This window comes from Mycena indigotica (genome assembly GCF_014461135.1).
Source record: "Mycena indigotica strain 171206Taipei chromosome Unknown Mind.scaff0004, whole genome shotgun sequence".
Taxonomy (NCBI): Eukaryota; Fungi; Basidiomycota; class Agaricomycetes; order Agaricales; family Mycenaceae; genus Mycena; species Mycena indigotica.
In genome coordinates, this window is record NW_023503003.1 from 2,612,188 (window position 1) to 2,630,997 (window position 18,810).

General features: G+C 49.1%; 5 protein-coding genes across 5 annotated transcripts; 3 read left to right on the forward strand and 2 right to left on the reverse strand.

The window, feature by feature from the left end:
- Nucleotides 1–61: 61 nt before the first annotated feature.
- Nucleotides 62–1,318, forward strand: MIND_00467400 (S-formylglutathione hydrolase; the record flags this gene model as incomplete). The annotated part of the gene is made up of 9 exons (XM_037361484.1): nt 62–133; nt 179–312; nt 349–504; nt 558–636; nt 684–718; nt 778–997; nt 1,043–1,162; nt 1,209–1,239; nt 1,293–1,318. The coding sequence occupies 9 exons, from the start codon at nt 62–64 to the stop codon at nt 1,316–1,318; spliced, it is 873 nt and encodes a 290-aa protein (XP_037221776.1).
- Nucleotides 1,319–1,409: 91 nt separating this feature from the next.
- On the reverse strand, nt 1,410–5,245 carry MIND_00467500 (Kinase-like protein; the record flags this gene model as incomplete). Its single annotated transcript, XM_037361485.1, has 18 exons — nt 1,410–1,567; nt 1,617–1,804; nt 1,850–1,900; nt 1,944–2,116; nt 2,168–2,175; nt 2,226–2,354; nt 2,403–2,484; nt 2,544–2,647; nt 2,697–2,778; nt 2,826–3,065; nt 3,112–3,205; nt 3,254–3,372; nt 3,499–3,968; nt 4,013–4,432; nt 4,468–4,811; nt 4,860–4,881; nt 4,918–5,120; nt 5,163–5,245. The coding sequence occupies 18 exons, from the start codon at nt 5,243–5,245 to the stop codon at nt 1,410–1,412; spliced, it is 2,970 nt and encodes a 989-aa protein (XP_037221777.1).
- Nucleotides 5,246–5,712: 467 nt separating this feature from the next.
- Nucleotides 5,713–6,769, forward strand: MIND_00467600 (uncharacterized protein; the record flags this gene model as incomplete). Its single annotated transcript, XM_037361486.1, has 4 exons — nt 5,713–5,822; nt 5,870–5,966; nt 6,018–6,125; nt 6,176–6,769. 4 exons carry the CDS (start codon nt 5,713–5,715, stop codon nt 6,767–6,769), a joined length of 909 nt encoding a protein of 302 aa, XP_037221778.1.
- Nucleotides 6,770–6,793: 24 nt separating this feature from the next.
- On the reverse strand, nt 6,794–11,173 carry MIND_00467700 (Sec8 exocyst complex component specific domain-containing protein; the record flags this gene model as incomplete). The annotated part of the gene is made up of 15 exons (XM_037361487.1): nt 6,794–6,970; nt 7,016–7,226; nt 7,278–7,396; nt 7,447–7,561; nt 7,610–7,785; nt 7,836–7,982; nt 8,032–8,868; nt 8,914–8,997; nt 9,047–9,708; nt 9,756–9,858; nt 9,903–10,071; nt 10,115–10,316; nt 10,365–10,482; nt 10,530–10,579; nt 10,630–11,173. 15 exons carry the CDS (start codon nt 11,171–11,173, stop codon nt 6,794–6,796), a joined length of 3,714 nt encoding a protein of 1,237 aa, XP_037221779.1.
- Nucleotides 11,174–11,223: 50 nt separating this feature from the next.
- MIND_00467800 (SNF2 family DNA-dependent ATPase) lies at nt 11,224–18,739 on the forward strand (the record flags this gene model as incomplete). The annotated part of the gene is made up of 31 exons (XM_037361488.1): nt 11,224–11,568; nt 11,620–11,715; nt 11,764–11,859; nt 11,907–11,995; nt 12,049–12,249; nt 12,475–12,682; nt 12,730–12,781; nt 12,834–13,593; nt 13,649–13,863; nt 13,908–14,873; nt 14,926–15,143; nt 15,190–15,249; nt 15,307–15,321; nt 15,367–15,525; nt 15,574–15,726; nt 15,777–15,804; nt 15,854–15,927; nt 15,973–16,167; nt 16,214–16,277; nt 16,326–16,579; nt 16,631–16,696; nt 16,741–16,798; nt 16,844–16,884; nt 16,931–16,999; nt 17,047–17,055; nt 17,108–17,167; nt 17,222–17,240; nt 17,287–17,445; nt 17,496–18,163; nt 18,215–18,552; nt 18,604–18,739. The coding sequence occupies exons 1-31, from the start codon at nt 11,230–11,232 to the stop codon at nt 18,737–18,739; spliced, it is 5,865 nt and encodes a 1,954-aa protein (XP_037221780.1). The 5' UTR covers nt 11,224–11,229.
- Nucleotides 18,740–18,810: the final 71 nt, after the last annotated feature.

An 18,810-nucleotide genomic window follows, 5' to 3' on the forward strand; every position in this document is an offset into this window, starting at 1 on the left:
TGGCTTGAGTTTTCCCTCAACACTCCATGGCATGTGACCCGTGCTCTGCCTTTCTCCCACCATGGCTGCTGCTCTCGAGTTGGTGTCGTCTAACAAGGTCTTTGGAGGTGACCTGCGGAAATACAAGTTCAAGGTGTGGTCGTTCACGCGCGATGAGGCTCGGTTGACAAGGAAATAGTCTGCGGCGTTAGGCGGACTCTCGGCGAACTTCAATTTATTTCTTCCCTCGCAATCAGCGACCGCCAAAGTCCCGATCCTCTTCTATTTAGCTGGGTTGACTTGCACTGAGGACAATGGGGACGTCATTTTACTGTGATCCATCTGTCCGCCAGCTAATGATAAGATTAGCGCACAAAAAGGCAGTTTCTTTGAACCCGCTGCAGCCAATGGCATCGCCATCCTATTTCCCGACACCTCCCCCCGGGGCGCCGGAGTTGCTGGCGAAGACGACGACTGGGACTTCGGAACGGGTGCTGGATTCTATCTGAACGCTACCACACCAAAGTACGGAAAATCAGTAATACTTGTGTTGGCTTCAATGTTCGAATGACCCACAGTTATGCGTCTCACTACCAAATGCTCACCCATGTGACGCTCGAGCTTCCCCAAGTAATCGAGGCAGCTGGCCTCCCCGTCGTATGATCTTCCTACGCTTTTCTGGCTCAAGTAAACCAGATATCAAGGATCTCTCACGACAATCGATATTTGGCCACAGCATGTAAGCGTGGTTAGCTAAGCTTCATTTCATCAAGATTTGACTTGTTTTTGGACAACAAGGGGTGGCCACGGTGCTCTGACGCTGTACCTTGCGTCCCAAACCAACCAATATCGTTCAGCATCTGCATTCGCGCCGATATGCAACCCGATCAATTGCCCATGGGGCCAGAAAGCTTTCAAGGGCTATCTCCAAGGCGGTGTCGAGGAGGCCCAAGATAAGTACGACGCGACAGAACTTATAAAGAAACACAAAGGCCCCGTTAACATTTTGATTGACTACGTATGCTGGCGCCTATGCCTTAATGTTGCTGACATACCGTCGTAGGGAACTGGCGACAACTTCTACAAACAAGGGCAGCTGCTTCCTGAAAACTTTGTGGCCGCTGCTCAGGGCAAAGACGTGACCGTGCGAGCTCAAGAGGACTATGACCATAGCTATTACTTCGTCAGCTCCAAAAGCCGCTCTTTTGAATTATTCTGACTTGGAGTAGATTTCCACCTTCGCAGCAGACCACGTGAACTGTACGTCTCACGATTATTTTGAATTTGGCCGAGTGTTGAATGGGATCCTACAGTTCATGCCAAGTTCCTTCGTCAATAAGTACTAGGCGTCGTCGTTGACATTGCAATCACGATTATGTAAGTATACAGTTCCGTTTCAGAGAGCATTGAGGAATTTGAGAGTTCAGAGGTCAGTCGAAATCACGAGCATATGACACAGAGCATCGATGGTGGTAGTTATCGTCCAGTAGTTTCTGTTCGGATTTGATCCAGGTACTGTCAAGCGCGTTCTGGATAGTTGCCCGTTGCGAATAGTCATACGTGAGCAAGCTGCAAACGAGAGTCTTGGCTGAACAGAAATGAGAGTTGACCATGCAAGGTCAGATACCAACACCTACCATCAGGGACGCGTCTCCAGTGATACGGAGAGTATTCGATTTCTCCACGAAGAATCCTGTTTTTGAGACGATCTTCGGTGTGGTAGTAGTTGTCTGACACGCAAGAAGTATGAGACGCGCGTATATGGCTATTCCAGTCCAGAGAAGAGCCGAACGAGGACGAATCGTGATCAAATGGGTGGGAACCGCTGTAAAATGGTCAATGACTTTGGGGTGATGATCACTCGCCCAACCATATCATGATGTACAGTATCACACCAACACTCCAGCAGTCGGAAGGCATGCTACACTGGGTCAGAGGCCAATCAAGTTGGACAGAAAACCAACCCCATATATTTTAAATGCCCTTGATTAAGCGCCGCTATTCCCTCTGGCGGAAGATATGAAATTGTTCCACAAACGTTGAGCGTTGATTGGTACGAGTGTGGTCGAGCTAAGCCAAAATCAGCGATGACTACGCGCGGATATGGGCCAGGAGCATGAAGGAGAATGTTTTCGGGCTGGATTGGGAATATTTAGTCAGCGAAGAACGTCGCAGAATAACCAATAACCTTGAGATCTGGGTGGGCTTTGTGGTGAGCAGTCTAAGCAGCGTATAATGACGCTCACCTCTATGAGCGATGTTCTTGGAGTGTAGGTATTCGAGCCCAAGGAGGATCTGGTACATGATGAATTTGGATTCAGCTTCGCATAGTGGTCGATTCTTCTCGATATTGGTCGTAATGTAAGTGAAGAGATCTAACGCCACGATTAGTCGAGGTCAGAGGTCTTCATTGATTATGTCACCGCCGCCAGTGCAAAGTTGCAAGAAGATGAACATGAATTCGTGGTTGTCGTCGTGAGTTGCCAAAATCTTGTTGATGTTCGGCTGAAAGTGAACATGCGCGTCAAACTTAGCACCGAGGTAGACACAGAGCCAACACAAACATGAGCCAAGCCATTCAAAATAGTAACTTCTTTGAAAACTTGCTGTAGGTCGTAGCCTTTCTTTTTGCGGATCGTCTTGCACGCAACTTGTCTAACAGAATCATCTAAGCGCAATTGAGCGAGAAGGTGTAAGTATTGATAGTGAGAACATACTGGACATGTCGAACGCAAGATGCACGGTCGCAAAGGAGCCACTTCCAAGTTTCTGGCTAGATATCAGGAAGTTTGCCATTTTCTGCGAGAAGTCAATGAGAAAGAAGACTATCTGACGAGGTGAATCACCTTCATCTTGGCTGGTTCGACAGTCGGAGGTGTGGGGTCGAATAAATCTACTTTCTCGTGACGATCCTTCCAGATATGGTGGCAAGTTAAGACTGCATGAGCTTCAGCCATAAGAAACATATCGGAGCAGAAGTAACCTTGGCCATCCGGGAGTTCCAGTTTGTCGCCGTGCATCAATATAACGCTGCTCTTCTCGACGATACGGTAGCCATTGAGAAGAATGCCATTACGGGAATAATCCTAGGGTTGTGTTCGGGGGTTGAGACACAACAGAAGCAGGAGCAACCTGGCAAGAGACAATGACGCCACCGTTTTGACTTGGTACCGCAAATAGAGTACAATGGTGTAAAGAGGTAAACGGAGAGGTGAGGACATAGTCTCTGCAGACATAAACGCGTCAAGTCCAAGAGCATAACAATGTCACTCACGCGTGAGGGTGTCTACCGATCTTGACTGGCTTGTTGATGCACAAAACTATAGCCTCACGCCTGGTAGGCATACCATGCTCTAAGGGTTTCGAAATGACGACTTTGGCACAGATGGACGACTGAAGCATGAGTAGAACACGTTATGTCACACACCGTAACAGAGTCTAACTAATGTCGTAACCCGCCCCACTCCTCTGTTTTACGCGTTTTATCTTTTTATGGTGCTTCTTTCCCTCTCCAAGTACTCCTCCATGATTAGCCAGAACAGACGCAATGCGTGCTCGCCTGCCACTCAACGCAGTTCCATCGTCCGCGACGGCGTTTTGATGGGGATATATGCGTGACCGCGAAAACGTTTGCCCGCCTCTACCTCCACCTTGTACGAATGGCCTGGAAGAAACCCCAGAATTCTCTTCAAAGAAAGACTTGTCTAGAGCTTGTGACTTCAATCCTTGAGGTCGCTGCACTTGATTAGAATTCGCCAGAGGCACAAATGTGTCGGCATCCTTTCCGACCCTGGTGGTTGGTGCCCGTTTTTTATCCGCGAAACGCATCATTGCGAGTTCATGCGTACGACGGTTAAAGCTCTCCTCTGTTGCTCCGGGAGGCGGATGGCAGAAGAGCAATTTCGCATTCACATAGTCTTTCAGAATGTATCTTGCTGAGCGAGCTTCGTCAGGATTCCCTTGACCGGAGCGCATGTAGCCCCGTGCGACTACAAGCATTGGATGAGAAGCCTTTTCTCGATCTAACACTCACTTGCGTGTGCAATCAGAAAATTTTCAGCGGTTACCTTGCCATCGCCCCCTTCCTCGAGTCCTTGAACTTTGATGCTCAGTCCATAGGTGGCCTCTAAAACTTCTTTCCGAATTCTCCGCACAACCAATGCGATAGGACCAGTGTGCTCCCTCATTTGGTCGATTGGAAGTACACCGTCGCAAACCAAATCTGCCTTGGTCGTCGCAAATTGAGGGAAAACAAGACCAGGACAATCACAAAGTGTGATCGTGTCCGATAGGTTGATAGTTTGGAAATGCTTTGTCTTGCCTGGAGTCGAGGAGACGCTGACTTTTTTCTCCCCCAACAACGAGTTGATAGTGCTTGATTTACCCACATTTGGGTAGCCAACGAGGCCTACAACCAGCTTGGATGGTGGCTGGCCAGAGGCGTCCAGGAAATCTAGAGAATATGTCAACTGAGACTCGACAAAATACTGCAAGGCAACTGGCCAGTGAGTGGCGGTGCAGTTTGTTGGAACAATCCCTCCAGTTCCAAGACGGACAAGACCTTGGCTCTTGGATCTTGTCCTTCAGGTGTATCCTCTTCCGCTGAGAAATATGCATCATCATGTGACTCTTGGTCGGACTCAGATTCGTTAGGCAACGAATCTTCATCCCCACTTTCCCAATCCTCATCTACATCCTCCGTTTCCGACGCCATCACATTCTCTTGTCGGACTAGTTGTTCCCTCCGAGCCTCTTGTAAGGCTGCAGCGTTGGCCGCCGAGAAGAATGCGTATTTGACGCCTTGTTGATCAAAGTAATCCGCCCATTGGCATCTAAAAGTTAATCTGAGCCGCATAACTTGAGATCAAAACAGAGTTGACCTTTGTGCCGCAGTAAGTAGGTCTGCCTTGTTTATCAACAACAGGCATCGTCTCTTACCTTCTCCTGTCCCATGTTCGCCTTCCGGACCCTCAACATCGTTGACGTAGGCTTCGAGGTCTTCGCATCGGAAACGGAGTGGGTTACGGGCGTCGACGATCTGAACCACAAGATGAGATCGCTCCAGCACTCGCCAAAGCTGTCGCCAGACTTCGATGTTGCGCTCAAAAGGAGTGAGAAGAAACTTGTCCTCATCTTGGAGACTACAGCGATCAGGGAAAGAACGGACAGAATCATTTTCTTACCTGGCTAAACCTCTTCTCCACTCTAAAAAAGCAGCCTTCTCTTGCTTGTCTAACTCGTTGGTAGATATATATTTTTTGTCCATGCTGGCCTTCGAGGCACTCGGAGGCGTCGCTTATGTTCTTGTTGTTTCTTGAGAGCAGTAATCTCCTCCTGTTCGGTTAGAAGGTAAGGGTTCTGACTCGATCCTGCTGTTTGCTGTATGATCTTAACACTGCGGCGTTCTGATAAAAGTTTGACCATGGCAGTCCATACGATAAAACAACAAACCAGCTGTAAAATCGGTGCCTGCTAATTGCGCGGTATTGAAGAATTCATCGAGGTCGCGCTCTTGAGTGACGGATTTGAGGCGGTCGTCGCTAGAGTACTACAGATTGATCAGCAACAGCCGCTGGACTAGATTTGTCTCTTTACCAATGCTGATACTGGCGCTTTTTGTGCATCTTTTACTTTCCGATTAATGATTGCGCGTCCAAGACCACTGGGATTGTGGTCCCGTCGAGGAGGCTGTTGCGATGAGCTGATACCATAACGCAAACGGAGGTGCTTGCCATGGCTAGAAGCAAAATGCTTTGTCAGAGTGACATCATGAAGGCGGAGATTTTCGCGTCTTACAAGGCCTTTCTTCGACAAACGCGAAAGCTTCCAACGCAATACCTTAGGTTTGGCACAATCCCAAATATCTCCACTGATGACTGAAGTAGTATAGGCAGTTCTGGCGTCTCAAGGCCTTTGACGATGTTCGTGCAATCCTTGGGGCTCAAACTCTTCACATTCGTCAAACCAAACTTCAGCGAATGGCAAAGGTAGTACAATGGCTGTCGCGGTTCTTACTTCCCCTTTTGACTCCATGTTAGGACACCCGCCGTCTGGAAGCTGCAAACAGCCACAAAATCCATGCCTTGGATCACGTCCTGAAGGTAGCCTATGGTCGCAAGGGCAAGCTCAAACGCGAACTTATCGAGGTTGTGTTATTGTTGAGCCATATACTCCCAGTTCTGACTTTTCAAATAAGCCTCTGTTGTCTGACCCCAATGCGCCGTTACCTACACCAATAATACCTGGCGTCGAAGATTCGCGACCGCCGATATACTCGCCAGAACTGAGGGCCCTGCTAACGTCTTCTGCGTCTCGGCCGTCGGCAGTCTTGAGAAATGACGCACTGGAAACACCCCCCACATTGCCTGCTCGGGCTAATCCCAAATCTGAGGAAGCCAAGCTTCTAGGTCCCTTCAGCAAACGACGTGAAGTCAACATTCGATGGCGGCACTTTGTGAAGGAATCGCGCAAAGTCAAGCCACCACTCCAGGTCACGGTGAACGACAGTTCAGGCTCTGTTAAAACCGAAGCTACTCGTGAAGTTGGCATTCGTTCGTTGCCAATGCAGGATTGGGGTGTTTTTGAAGACATCGAAACTCACGCAACGTCTCCACACCTTTCACGCTGGATCCGTCGCCGATTCCAGACTCTTCTCAACGACGTGCCAGTTCTGCAGTATCAGAGCAACAAAAAGTACACTGTCGCACTCTCTGAGCAAAGGCTCTCATCCGACCAACAAAAAAAGCTGAACGTGATGGACGATGCGGATGTCAAGTGGTTGGAGCGCTAATAAAATACAATTTGTACGAATAAATTATGAACTTGCCTCCATCTCAAGCCCATGCAAATCAATGACATACATGCTGAAGTTGCGGTCCACAGGCTTAGCACCCTCGCCACTGCCTTCAACTACTCCACACTGAAGGTTAAGCATGATCTGGTATTCGTCGAATGTGAAGTCTTGCTTCTTGCGAATCCCGTCCAGCATTTCCTGAAAACAAAGTGAGACGGACCAACAGGGCAAGGTTGGACTGACTTGGGGTGTGACACTAAAAAGCTGGTAGTAACGTTTGGCGTGCTCGAATTCCGTGCTATTCTGCTCATTGGTCAACGTCCTGACGCTCTGCTGCAAGGCTAAGATGTTGCGGAGAATCTTCTTGACGCCCAATGGTGTTGGTAAACGCAGATGACGAGCACCAGATATTAGTAACTGCTCCATCAGATTACTGAGCCCCATGAAAACGAACCTACACAAGCGTTATTATGGCAATGTTGCTGGATACAAGTTTGAACCATACCGCCGTTCTCGTTTTGGGAGACATGTTGTGGCAAAGTCGTTACATTCACTCAACTCATTGTTCAGATCGACGATATGAGGGTCAGGTTCTCCCGCTTCTCGTTCGATAGAGTAATTGCCCTGCAGGGGTGTAAGCAACGTCTTATTCGAAGCTTGGAAACTCTTCGTACAAATTTCAGCGACGATTCGAGGTAGTGGATGGCACGACATCGAGTATCGATTCTTATCGAGTCTAAGATCAGCTCCGAGAGTTGTTCATACGTCTTCAAGAGCGCCTGGAAGCGACTATAGAACAGTTAGAGTGATGCCGACTCGCAAATGTGATAAACACACAGTGCCATTTCTCGCGATAGAGGCAATTGGAGCTTATCAGCCGATGCTACAGTGGGGAGTGGGGGCAGGAAAGGAGTATAAGGGGTTACAGCCGAGGGAGGTTCGAGGTTGGTAGGGGACATGAGGGTATCGTCCGATGTTGATTTCAAAATCGAAAGCTCTGATGCAAACCATGACTGGTTTCGCGTTAATTGGAGGTTGTGTCATGGCTAAAAAGAGCACAGACCACACTGCGATATAAGCTTGCTAAGGCGCCAAGATTGCGAATAGAGACGATCAAGTCTGTGCGCTTAATGTCCGTCTGACCGAGGAAATTCAGTTCGAGATGCGTCTCTTGCTTACAAAGTCGTTGCTGCTTCGGTAAGTCGCTTTCCTGGAGACTAGTAAGTTGCCGCGTTATCAACGGTGATATAGAAACAGACAGTGGTGGTTAGCATCTCAGCTAGACAAGGGGCCAGTTCTGACCGTTGTGCCCACTGAGCGGACAGAGCAGGATGTGACTCGGCATCGGGCTCTTTGGGATTAGGTACCGATACAAGGTCCTGGAAGCGGTCACTGCATCGTTGATAGAATTGTATCATGACGCTGAGGATTAATCGAGAGTAATTTTCGCGATGGAAGGGTGACTTGAGTAACATTGCACAAAGAGAGTTGATGAGAGCCATGAGCTGGGTGCTAGCTTTGACCAAAGGTTCGGGCGATAGTCGAGATGAAGAAGAATCAGGTTGGAAAGCTTCGGGTCCAGTCACAGCTTGATGGAAAAGCAGTGAGACCTTTTCTTCGAGTTGGGGAAGATAGACGCGGAGGACAAAATCATCGAGGACTGCAGTCGATTCACGAGCAGACTCCATTCCAGAAGGTAATACGTCTGAAACGCGGTCCAGAAATGCCAAGGTGGGCTGGAAAAGAACGGTCACGTGGAACGCGTCGGCACGAATCAATAATCGATGATGTTGGCCAGCGCCCAAAAGACGATCATCCGTACCAACAGTTGACAAAGCTGCTTGAACAGTACTTTCAGTTGTCTGAACAAGACCTGGCATAGTGTCTTTCAGGACGCGAGTCAGCTCATCTTCGTGTGGCTTAAGGGCTTTATTTGTCTGCTTGACGTCCGTGTCGGCGAATCGGAACACAGCCTTGGACTTGTCGCGGGAAAACTTGCCCTCTCGTAATATCTCGTTGATGGAGGAGATGGGGTTTCTGCCCGAGACTGAACCTTGGTTCTCGTCCACCAGATAGTCATAAATCAATGTCCGAACCTTGTTGCAACTGAGCACCAGCTAATAGAGAAAGGCTGAACATACTTCGGCTTGTACTGAGGTCCAGATTTCTGACAATGGGAAGAGAGCGCCTGGTTTTGCCCCAGAGGCGTCTTTAAAATCACGACGCTGAGACAACATAATGAACAAAAACAACATGTTGGAAAAATTAGCTGACCGAACCAATCCGATTGGCGACTTCATAGACAACGCGAAGCCCTTGAGCTACGGCATCGAGCTTCGAGTAAGCAGTCCAGAAAAAGTCTTTCAGGACTTCGTGGTCGACTTGCTTGGCGGAAGACTCAAGCGCCACGAGACGAAGATTGGATACTTTCCATGCTGCTTTGGATGTTGTTGATGTTGATGTTGAATCGGTACAGAATGTGTAGACCCCATCGTGCCGACCGGAAACACCAGAAAGCGAGAATGTTGAGCGAGAGCGGCCATACTCTGCACGCTCCTCGACTTCGTCGAGTGTAGTTTCCACGAGTGTAAAGACTTCGCTAGGAAGACGTTGCCCGATATTGTCCAATGCACTACCCAGCTTGCCCAGCACTGCGAAGGCTTCCAGCAGGGTCTCGATATACGAAAATGAGTCAGATTCGGGATTGCTGGCAGTAGCAGCAGCAATCGAGGCGGATGAGCGCCCTACTAACGTTTCCGAACTGTTGCTGCCGAATGTGGGGTCGTTGAGATCATAAGGTGGATCATTGGGACGCAAAGCGAGATCATTCAAGAATCGCGTGAGACGTGTTTGTCGGAAAGTTTCCTCGGAAGGGGACGATGTAGGATTGGTAGAGGGCTTTAATTCCACCTCCGCCTCGAATTCCACCTTCGGGACTGAACGCAGATGAGAAGGAAAAACATCAGTGACGGTTATCACACACAAGATTGTTGATTGGGAGTATATGCAGCCCAGCGCGATTCGCACCAGAAGGATTTGAGATATAGATGACTCTGTAACTCGTCAATCAAAATTTCACGGAGCGCCTACGAGTTGTTAGAATATAACAAGGAACCGACGATGAACACACAGTTTCTTGCGAGTTCAGATAAACTCGAAGGTCAGAGACAGCTCCGATCTCGATCATTTCAGACTTGTTGATGATTTTTAAACTACGAACAAGTAGCACTGAAGCTTGGAGTAGACGCTTCTCGGACATGAGAGACTCCAAGAGATCAGGAACCGACTTGAGATGTTCACTGTGGACATTAAACCATGGATAACAAAACAAACAGAGCCTACATTTGGTCCAAAAGCCGCATCATCTCATCAAGTGTTTGCCTCCTTGTCCAGAGTTGCACAAGGTCGGCGCGTTTGCTTCCCAGTGCATCCTTGGACTCTTGTAGCGAGGTGCGAGCCTCCGAGATTTGCGTTTGGGTTGCAGTAAGATGACTGATAAGCGAAGCATGATGTGGAAGGGAAGCTGCAAATGCCTGGTAATGGGCTGTTCAAAGTTGTAAAAACGTTCATAAGCTCCAAAGACAAGACGCACTATCCACAGAACCCTTGAGCGCCTTTGAAAGCATGTTCTTCGTGCGACGGAAAGAATCCATATCCTTCCCAGCAGACTTGTCATCGAGCAACTCAAGCGCCAAGTCGACATGATTGAACTGAGAATATTCAAGCATAGATAGTGCAAATTCTGTACAACACGCACCTCTGGATCCACAACAAACTCCCACCCATCTTTCACTTGGTCCAGAACGGCTTTGAGACAGTTTGAGCTAGAAACGCAAGAATGAAACATGGTTAAATACCGTCAATGTCGCCGAGGCGTGTCTTGCCAGTCGGTTTTCGACCTGGTGCCTTATCTCGAATGCGCTGTTGTTTGAGCTTCTCTGCCTCTATTTCTTGCCTCCGTTCACGTTGATAATCCATTTCCTCGCTGTCATTGGTCATACCACGACGACGAGACCCAGCGGACTGGAATGCAGACAAGACCGTATTCATGGCTGGTGGTGGTTCTTCGCCTGTACGGTTTCTCTGAGGTGTTGAGCGGGTGGTTGACCCGTTTGGAGCTGGAGGACGTGATCGGTATGAAGTAGAGACGTCGGTTGAAACGCTGTCTCGGTAAGAGGACGAATACTCTGATTCGCGACTTCTGAGGCCTGAACGTTGTGGCCGATTAGGTGGAGACTCTTCTGAACGAGGCATCCTCCTCGATTCATTACTGGGAGTTGTTGGGCGAGATGGGGGGCGGGAGATTTGGAGGGGGCGTGTGTTGCTGGAAGGCGGGCCTTCCGTATTGGACAATGACGGAGATCGCACTCGACGATTGGGAAACGGCGCTTGCCGTGACATCCCTCTCCGGTATGGGTGGAGGACAAGACTTGTTCAAGCAATTGGACTGTTGGCTGATGCCTAGTAGACGTGACAACGCGATCTGGTCACTGGAATTGAACTTGGACGCGTCCTTGATGCTGAATTTAGAGCCTCTCCATCCGACCCCAAACTCGGTCTTTCATCACCCAGAGCTCGGCCCAGTTCATATCCAGTACTACCCCCCGATAAGCCACAACGAACCTGACACCGTTTGCCTCTTCATCCCTGGTAATCCTGGTCAATTACACTATTACGAGTCCTTCTTCTTTCATCTACAACAACGCGCGCCGCGGGTTGCCATTTTTGCTCATGCGCATATTTCACACACGCCGGGCTACCATGGAAAAGAACATAGTCTGGCAGCCCAGGTTCAGGTGAGTGTTGTGTCGATAGGTGATCTCGTGCAAGGCTCTGATTCAACTTAGAGTGCTATAGAGGCATTCGACGCCCTACAAGAAGACTTGTCGTCTGCAAAAATCATTTTAATGGGACACAGTGTAGGGGCTTGGATTGCGCTGCAGGTACGCCTCCCGTTTGGTCATTGTGCTCTCATATGATAGCCGCAGTAGGTCCTCAAAGCACGGCCTCAGAATGTTTCACAAGTGCAACTCCTCTTTCCTACCATCACGCACATTGCACGCACTCCGAACGGACGAAGGCTTTCTGTAAGTGAACTTCACACCAGCGACCAGCGCAGTTCAACAGTCATAAGTGGGCTTTTCGTTCTCCAATTCCCAGACTGGTGTCCTGGCTTTCCTATTTAACCCGACCTCTGCCGATTTCCCTGCTTTTTAGGCACTGGTAAGATGCCATCCCAACTGAAGACGCGAGAAGTACTCAAGGCAGTAAACTAGGCCAAAAACGCAAATAAGTGTCTTGCGCAGTCTTCTGAATTCCCCGCCGGCGATCTATGCTTGTCTTTCCATGGCACACGACGAAATGCACACAATTCGAGAGCTGGATGAGGCGCTCCTGGTCGAACATAGAGAGCGTATCTTCTTGCTCTTCGGCGCGCTGGATGATTGGGTGGCAGAAAATAAGCAGACAGTTTTGAAGTGCGTCGGCGGGACCGATCGTCACGAAGAGGTCATGATTCCGCATGCATTTTGCATTGAAGATCACACAAGCAAAAAGGTAGCAATAATTTGTTCAGAATGGGTGGAACGTCTAGATATGCCATCATAAACGCGTGACTATGTGTGACAACCAAACGCGTGATCAAACCTTTCTTACTCTCCGCTTTCTATGGCGGACAATCCCGCCGAGCTCTTTACACCAAGGAAAACCCCAACAGCAAGTGCTGTGCACCACGTTATGGATTTTGTGAAGGCACCGACACTGTCGCCCACGACCAAGGGGACTTACCTCGAGCCACAATCTGCACCCGTCCTTCGAGAGGCAGTTCCTGCCGACGAAGTAATCGGGGAGTACACGGAAGACGATACTAAGTGGTACTACGCGCGCTATCAGGGTGGTATAGCCCACAAAGTATGTTGTGCCACTTGACGCGTCCCTTATTTTCTGACGCGTCTTAGTACTCCTCAGTCAAGTTCGAGGAGGACTATCCGATGCTTGTCGCCGAATACTGTGAGAAATCTTTCTTTTGGGTGACTCTGAAAAGTTTAGAATACTCTTCCAGTGCGTAAGAAGGCCGCGGGCGAATTGGCGGAATTTTCGCCATCAGCGCACTACGTACACCCCAAATCCCGGGTTCGATTAAAAGTCAAATTGCGAACACCCAGCATATCATCCAGAGGAAGTGCTCCGCCGACCTCAACGCATTCAACGAGTGAACCTGACGAGTTGACTGACTCAGAAGACGAACTCGAAGACGAATCCGACGGATACGATGAAGACGAATCTGTTGAGCCCGTACGCCGGAGTGCACGCAACGCTAGCTCAAAAGCCCAATCGAGGCTGCCATTCAGTCCCAAGAAGACGCGTTCAAGAAGACCACTAGTCCTTGATTCAGACTCTGATGATGACCAGAGCGTCGCGCCACGAAGGTCAAGTCGTCAAAAGCGCACCAAAATCTCCGTCGATCGCAGTGTTTCCTATGACCCAAGCGTTGACCGAGATGGGAGCGACTATGATAGTGCACCCAAAACAAAGCGCACCAAGAAATCCCGCAAACTGGACTCCCGGCTTTCTCATGGTCAAGTTAAAGGAATTGAGGATCTCGATTGTGATTATGATGCTGACGCCGACTCTGCTGGGCTCAGAGTTCACCGCAGTACATGTGAGAAGTGCGACAAGTTGCCAACGCACCTGTTGTTGGAGGCCGAAAGAAAGCGATCTAAGAATAAAAAGGGACGCAGACGAAAATCAACCGAAGATGAGTTCGAAGAATCAGGCGATGAATTAGAGAAAATAACAAAGAAGGGCGGTTGGGTTAGATGGTTCGTTTTGCCGCGCAATATAGTTCCTCTCTAACTAACCTCTCTTGCTGCTCAGCTCGAAATGCCCCGTCGCCGTTCATTGGGCCTGTCTCTCAGTTGCTGATCGCGATGAGATTCTCAAAGCCGTACGAGATGTTGATAGAGCTGCTTGGCGCAGCACACAACCAGAGAGCGAACTTCAAGACGAAAACGGAAATCCCAAAGCAAATAAGAATGAACCCTCCAAGCGAGCGGGCCTTGATCCCGAACAATTTACGGAGTTCATTTGCGGTCAGCTTCTTCACTTGATTTTTCGAGCGCTCACGATGTCTCAGGTGCATGTTTGAAAGGTGGAATATGCATGGGTTGCAAGGAAACAGCTCTTGAGCCTGAGCTACGATCTTCTGGCGAGGCATCATCCTCTGGCGATGTTGAAATGAAGACCGCGCTCAAGTACAACTGGCCCACAGCCCTCTTTTTCCGTTGTCTCACGTGTAAACGCATGGCACATTACGAACATCTACCTATTCCTTCGGAATATGACAATGACGCCTCAATAGCGGACATTGCCGCTCATTATACTTCATCTTGGCAATGTGCCGATTGCGCTTCGTTCACTTTCCAGTTGGACAAGATACTAGCATGGCGTCCTTACCCAGAAACTGCGACCGAACCACGATTGCGGCCAGACGAGGTACCGCATTACAAGTCTCCGCTTCCTCGAGAATACCTTGTCAAATGGCAGGACAGATCGTATCGTCGAACGCAGTGGGTCCCACACATGTGGCTAGCATCCACTAATCCGGGGAAACTGAAGCATTTCCTTGCGATGGGACCCAAGGTGGAACTTCTCGAACAGCCCATTCGAGATGGCGAACAGAGTACCGCAGAGAACACACAATTTCAGGTCGTTGTCGACTCGCGACAGTCCTCCACCAAGCCTGGTAGTGCTGACAAAGAGTCCGCTTCACGTGACCCCCTTCCAGATGCTGAGAAACGAATCCCGCCTGCATGGAAAACCGTTGACCGAGTGTTAGACATCATTCTCTGGCGTCCGAGCAAGGCACGGAAAGCAAAGGGAAAGGGTAAAGCCAGGATAGAATCCGAAGATGAAGAGGACGATCTGGATGAGGAGTTGGAGGCAGAGCGAACAGCTGTTTTCGATGGCGCTGAACCAAGCTCGGCATATTCGGAGTCACTAGCTGACTGGGAAAGTCGAACGAAACAGAGATTCTCTATGCAACATATCGGCGAGGTGGCATGGGCCTTTATTAAATGGGACGACTTGACTTATGATGAAGGTGAACATTCTGTGCAAACAAATTCAGATCGAAATAACACCGATGTGTCTAGCCTCGTGGGACTCACCTCCGCTTCCCGACGACCCTGTTCACTCTGCTTTTGCGACTGCTTTGCAACGTTTTGTTGTTTCACGTGATGTCTGGATCGCTGATGGCAAAACGACTCGGAAGCCGGGAAGGGCCAAGGAGGGCTACAGTGCTCACCGACTTAAACGAGCAGAAGAGCTGAACATTGGACAAGATCCTAAATTCAAATTAATGGACTTCCAGGTTTGTTCTTGTTTGACGAGACTATACCGTGCCAACTCGTCGCTAGGTTGATGGTTTTAACTGGTTATGCGATAACTGGTGGAATAACCAACAGTGTATTCTCGCTGTGCGTGGTTTCATGATCGAGACTTCTCATTTGCAGTGAACTGACGGCATTGTTTAGGATGAGATGGGTCTAGTGCGCTGTTCTATCATGCGATTGGTGATGATCTAATGGAAACAGGGGAAAACCGTTCAAATTGCTACGTTCATTGGGAAGATAATCCAGGACTTTGGTGCCTCTCCGGCGTTGGTTGTCGTCCCCAACTCCACTATCACCAACTGGGTTCGCGAGTTTGAACGATGGGCCCCCAATCTTCGCGTCGTTCCATTCTATGGGGAGGTCCGCATATCTCGGATTGTACAATTGACACGCACTGATCTCTACAAGGCAAAATCTCGGGCAATCATCAGGGAGTTTGAACTCGTTCACAAGGAAAAGCGAAAGAGCGGTATGCTGGGCATTAAGTATCATGTCTTGGTCACGACCTACGACACTATCATTGGGAGAGAGTTCTCAGTTTTCAAGATTCCTCGCTGGGAGGCAAGTGCGATACCAACATTGAAGTTAGCCTGGAAATGATGTCTCCACAGGTTCTTGTTGTCGATGAAGGCCAGCGCCGTACGTGGTTTCTCTTACTGCGATGGTCATACTAAATTTGATCCTGTAGTCAAGAGCGATTCCAGCCTTTTGTTCAGAAAGCTGAATGAGCTCACGACATTGCATCGTGTCATCATGACTGGAGTATGCTCACTTGACATTTGCTTTCTCTCTTAATCACCAGCCCAGACGCCATTGAACAACAATATCCGGGAACTTTTTAATCTGATGAATTTCTTGGACCCCAAAGAATGGAACGACCTTGAAGGTCTTGCCAGGACACACGAAGAGCTGAACGAAGACTTGATTAAGGATCTGCACACACGATTGCGACCATATTTCTTGAGGCGTATCAAGAGTCAGGTCCTTAAACTTCCGCCAAAGGTTGCTCTCTTCAGTTCGCTGACCATTGTCATCTCATAATTGATAGAACGAAGTCATTGTGCCTGTGTCTATGGCACCGCTTCAGAAGGAGATTTTTCGGTCCATTCTCAGTATGTGGGCATGGACGTGAAGGTCATGTTGTTGAGATATTTTTCAAGCTCACAATGCCGATCTCCTCAATGGGCTTACAACAAAGAGGAGTGCCGCAAAAGGGAAACTCAACAATGTCCTGATGCACATGCGTAAAAACCTACAACATCCCTACTTATACGACGATTCGATTGAACCACGCAATCTACCCCCAGCAGAGACGCACGAAAAACTGATCGACGCAAGCACCAAATTGCGTTTCCTCAAGGTCCTTCTCCCCAAACTCAAGGCACGAGGTCATCGAGTTTTGCTTTTCAGCCAGGTTCAGAGCCTTCGACAAGCGTTCCCCAATTCCACTGACTCGTGTATTCAGTTCGTGATTGCATTGGATATCATTGAGGATTTTCTCACTGGGGAAGGTCTTCGTTTCCTTCGTTTGGTCAGTCAGGTGGCCCCACTAGTTTCGTGCTGACTTGGATGAAGGATGGTAATACCAAAGGAACAGAACGCCAGAAGGGAATGGACGAGTTCAACCGCGAAGGTGAGTTGTCATACGTCATCATCCTTTTTTGGCTCATTTTCACAGGTTCCGATGTGTTTATCTATCTCTTAACCACTCGAGCGGGGGTAAGTCCGCCAGGCAATTTTACGGATGTGTGACACTGCTCAACAGGGAGTTGGCATTAACCTCTTCACGGCTGACACCGTGATCGTCTTCGACCCCGACTTTAATCCACATCAGGTTTGTTTTCCAGCTTCCGCCGTCATTTTCACTAATTTCCTCTACAGGATCTCCAAGTACGTTCAAGGCTTCCTACCGGAACAAGCATAACTAAGCATCTCCATCCAGGCGATCGCCCGCGCGTATCGTTATGGTCAAAAGAACACCTGCCTAGTCTTCAAGCTCATGGTAAATGTCAATCATCCTTCGTACCCGCAAGTGCTCATACAACTCATTTCTCAGGTCAAAGACTCCCCTGAGGGTGAATACCTCCTCACAAACGGATAACGGCGCTGACATTCCTATAGAACGTATCATCCAAGTTGGCAAGAAAAAACTCGTTCTTGACCATTTGATCGTCCAAAAAATGGATGATGATGAGGACGGCGGCGACAATGTGGAATCTATCCTCACTTATGGGGCACAGGCTCTGTTTGCTGCAGATTCAGATGCCCGTGACATTGTCTGTATGTTGGTTTTCTTATTTGTGGCTCCCTCCGCTTAGCCTGTGATGCAGATTCAGACCAAGATATAGACAAACTGATCGAGAAAACCGAACACGAAGCTGAACCCGAAAAGTCCACTGGGGAGGAAGGCGCTTTCTCTTTCTCATTCGCTAAAGTCTGGGCGGCAGACAAAGACACGCTAGAGGAAGTTGTCGAAGAAGACATGACTGCTGACTCGTGGGCCCAGACGTTGGAGAAGATAAACACGAACCGTGAAAAGAATCAAGCACAAGAGATGGATCGTTATGGTCGCGGCAAACAACGAGCGGGACGAAAGCAGAATTACACGATGGACGAAAGCCCAGTCAAATCCCGATCACGTGCTCCCTCGAATGCATCAGTTGGTGATGATGATTCGGCCTATGCGTCCGATGGAAGACACTCGTCCGATTCAGATGATTCAAGTCAGGATCTGCATGGCGACGATGGAGCTGAAATGCTAGCCGAAGCGCTTAATAGAGCCGCCGAGCAACCGCGGAAACGCAACAGGTCAGAACTCATTGGGCCTCTATCGACCATTGACAATGTTGCGGTGACTGGAGAGCCTCCATGCTCGCTGTGCGGCCTTCGCCATGCAAATCAGCTTGGGGCGTGCTTGATGACTGAGAAATCAGAGCACTTGGCGGAATTCCGGGAGATGCTAATACTGCATCCAGACGACGAGCCGTTGGACAAGAGGGTACTTTGTTTGTTTCTCATTCCATGCCGACTAATGAACACCGGACCTTAGCTCGCCGCTATTGCTGCCATCGATGAAATTCTATACAAGCGCGGCCATGTTCATCTCGTCCACGGACAGCCACTCGAAATCGTTGGTGACGGAACGACTGGGACTGCCAACAATGTCTCATCATCGAAGAAGGCCAAGATACGAGTGGAAGAGCCTGTAGTGCTTACACAACCTAATGCCGCGGCAAGCTCCTCCAAGCGTCCACTGTCCCCTGGCCCAGCCTCAGACGGGCCGAACAAGAAAGCTCGACAGTCGCCGAAAAGCGACACGTGCTTGATATGCAAGATCTCTCCCCATGCACCTCAGGACTGCCCTACGATCGCTGAAGGACCCAAAAGGTTTGTCATCATCGAGTAGTTTTTCCAGTCATCTCAATTCGTTGTCGGCAGGGTGTCCTCAGAAATCAAGCGACTTGAGCAACTTCCGGGAACGACCAAAACAGTCGACACCCTGCGCAGGATCCTGGCAAAACAGAAGAAAGAAGAAATAGCGAACAAGGAAGTCATTGACCTGAGCCAGTTGTAACTGTAATGCCTCCCTCCACATTTACTTATTACCCCTTCGATCTTATAATGTAGACTATTTTTGTGCGTATA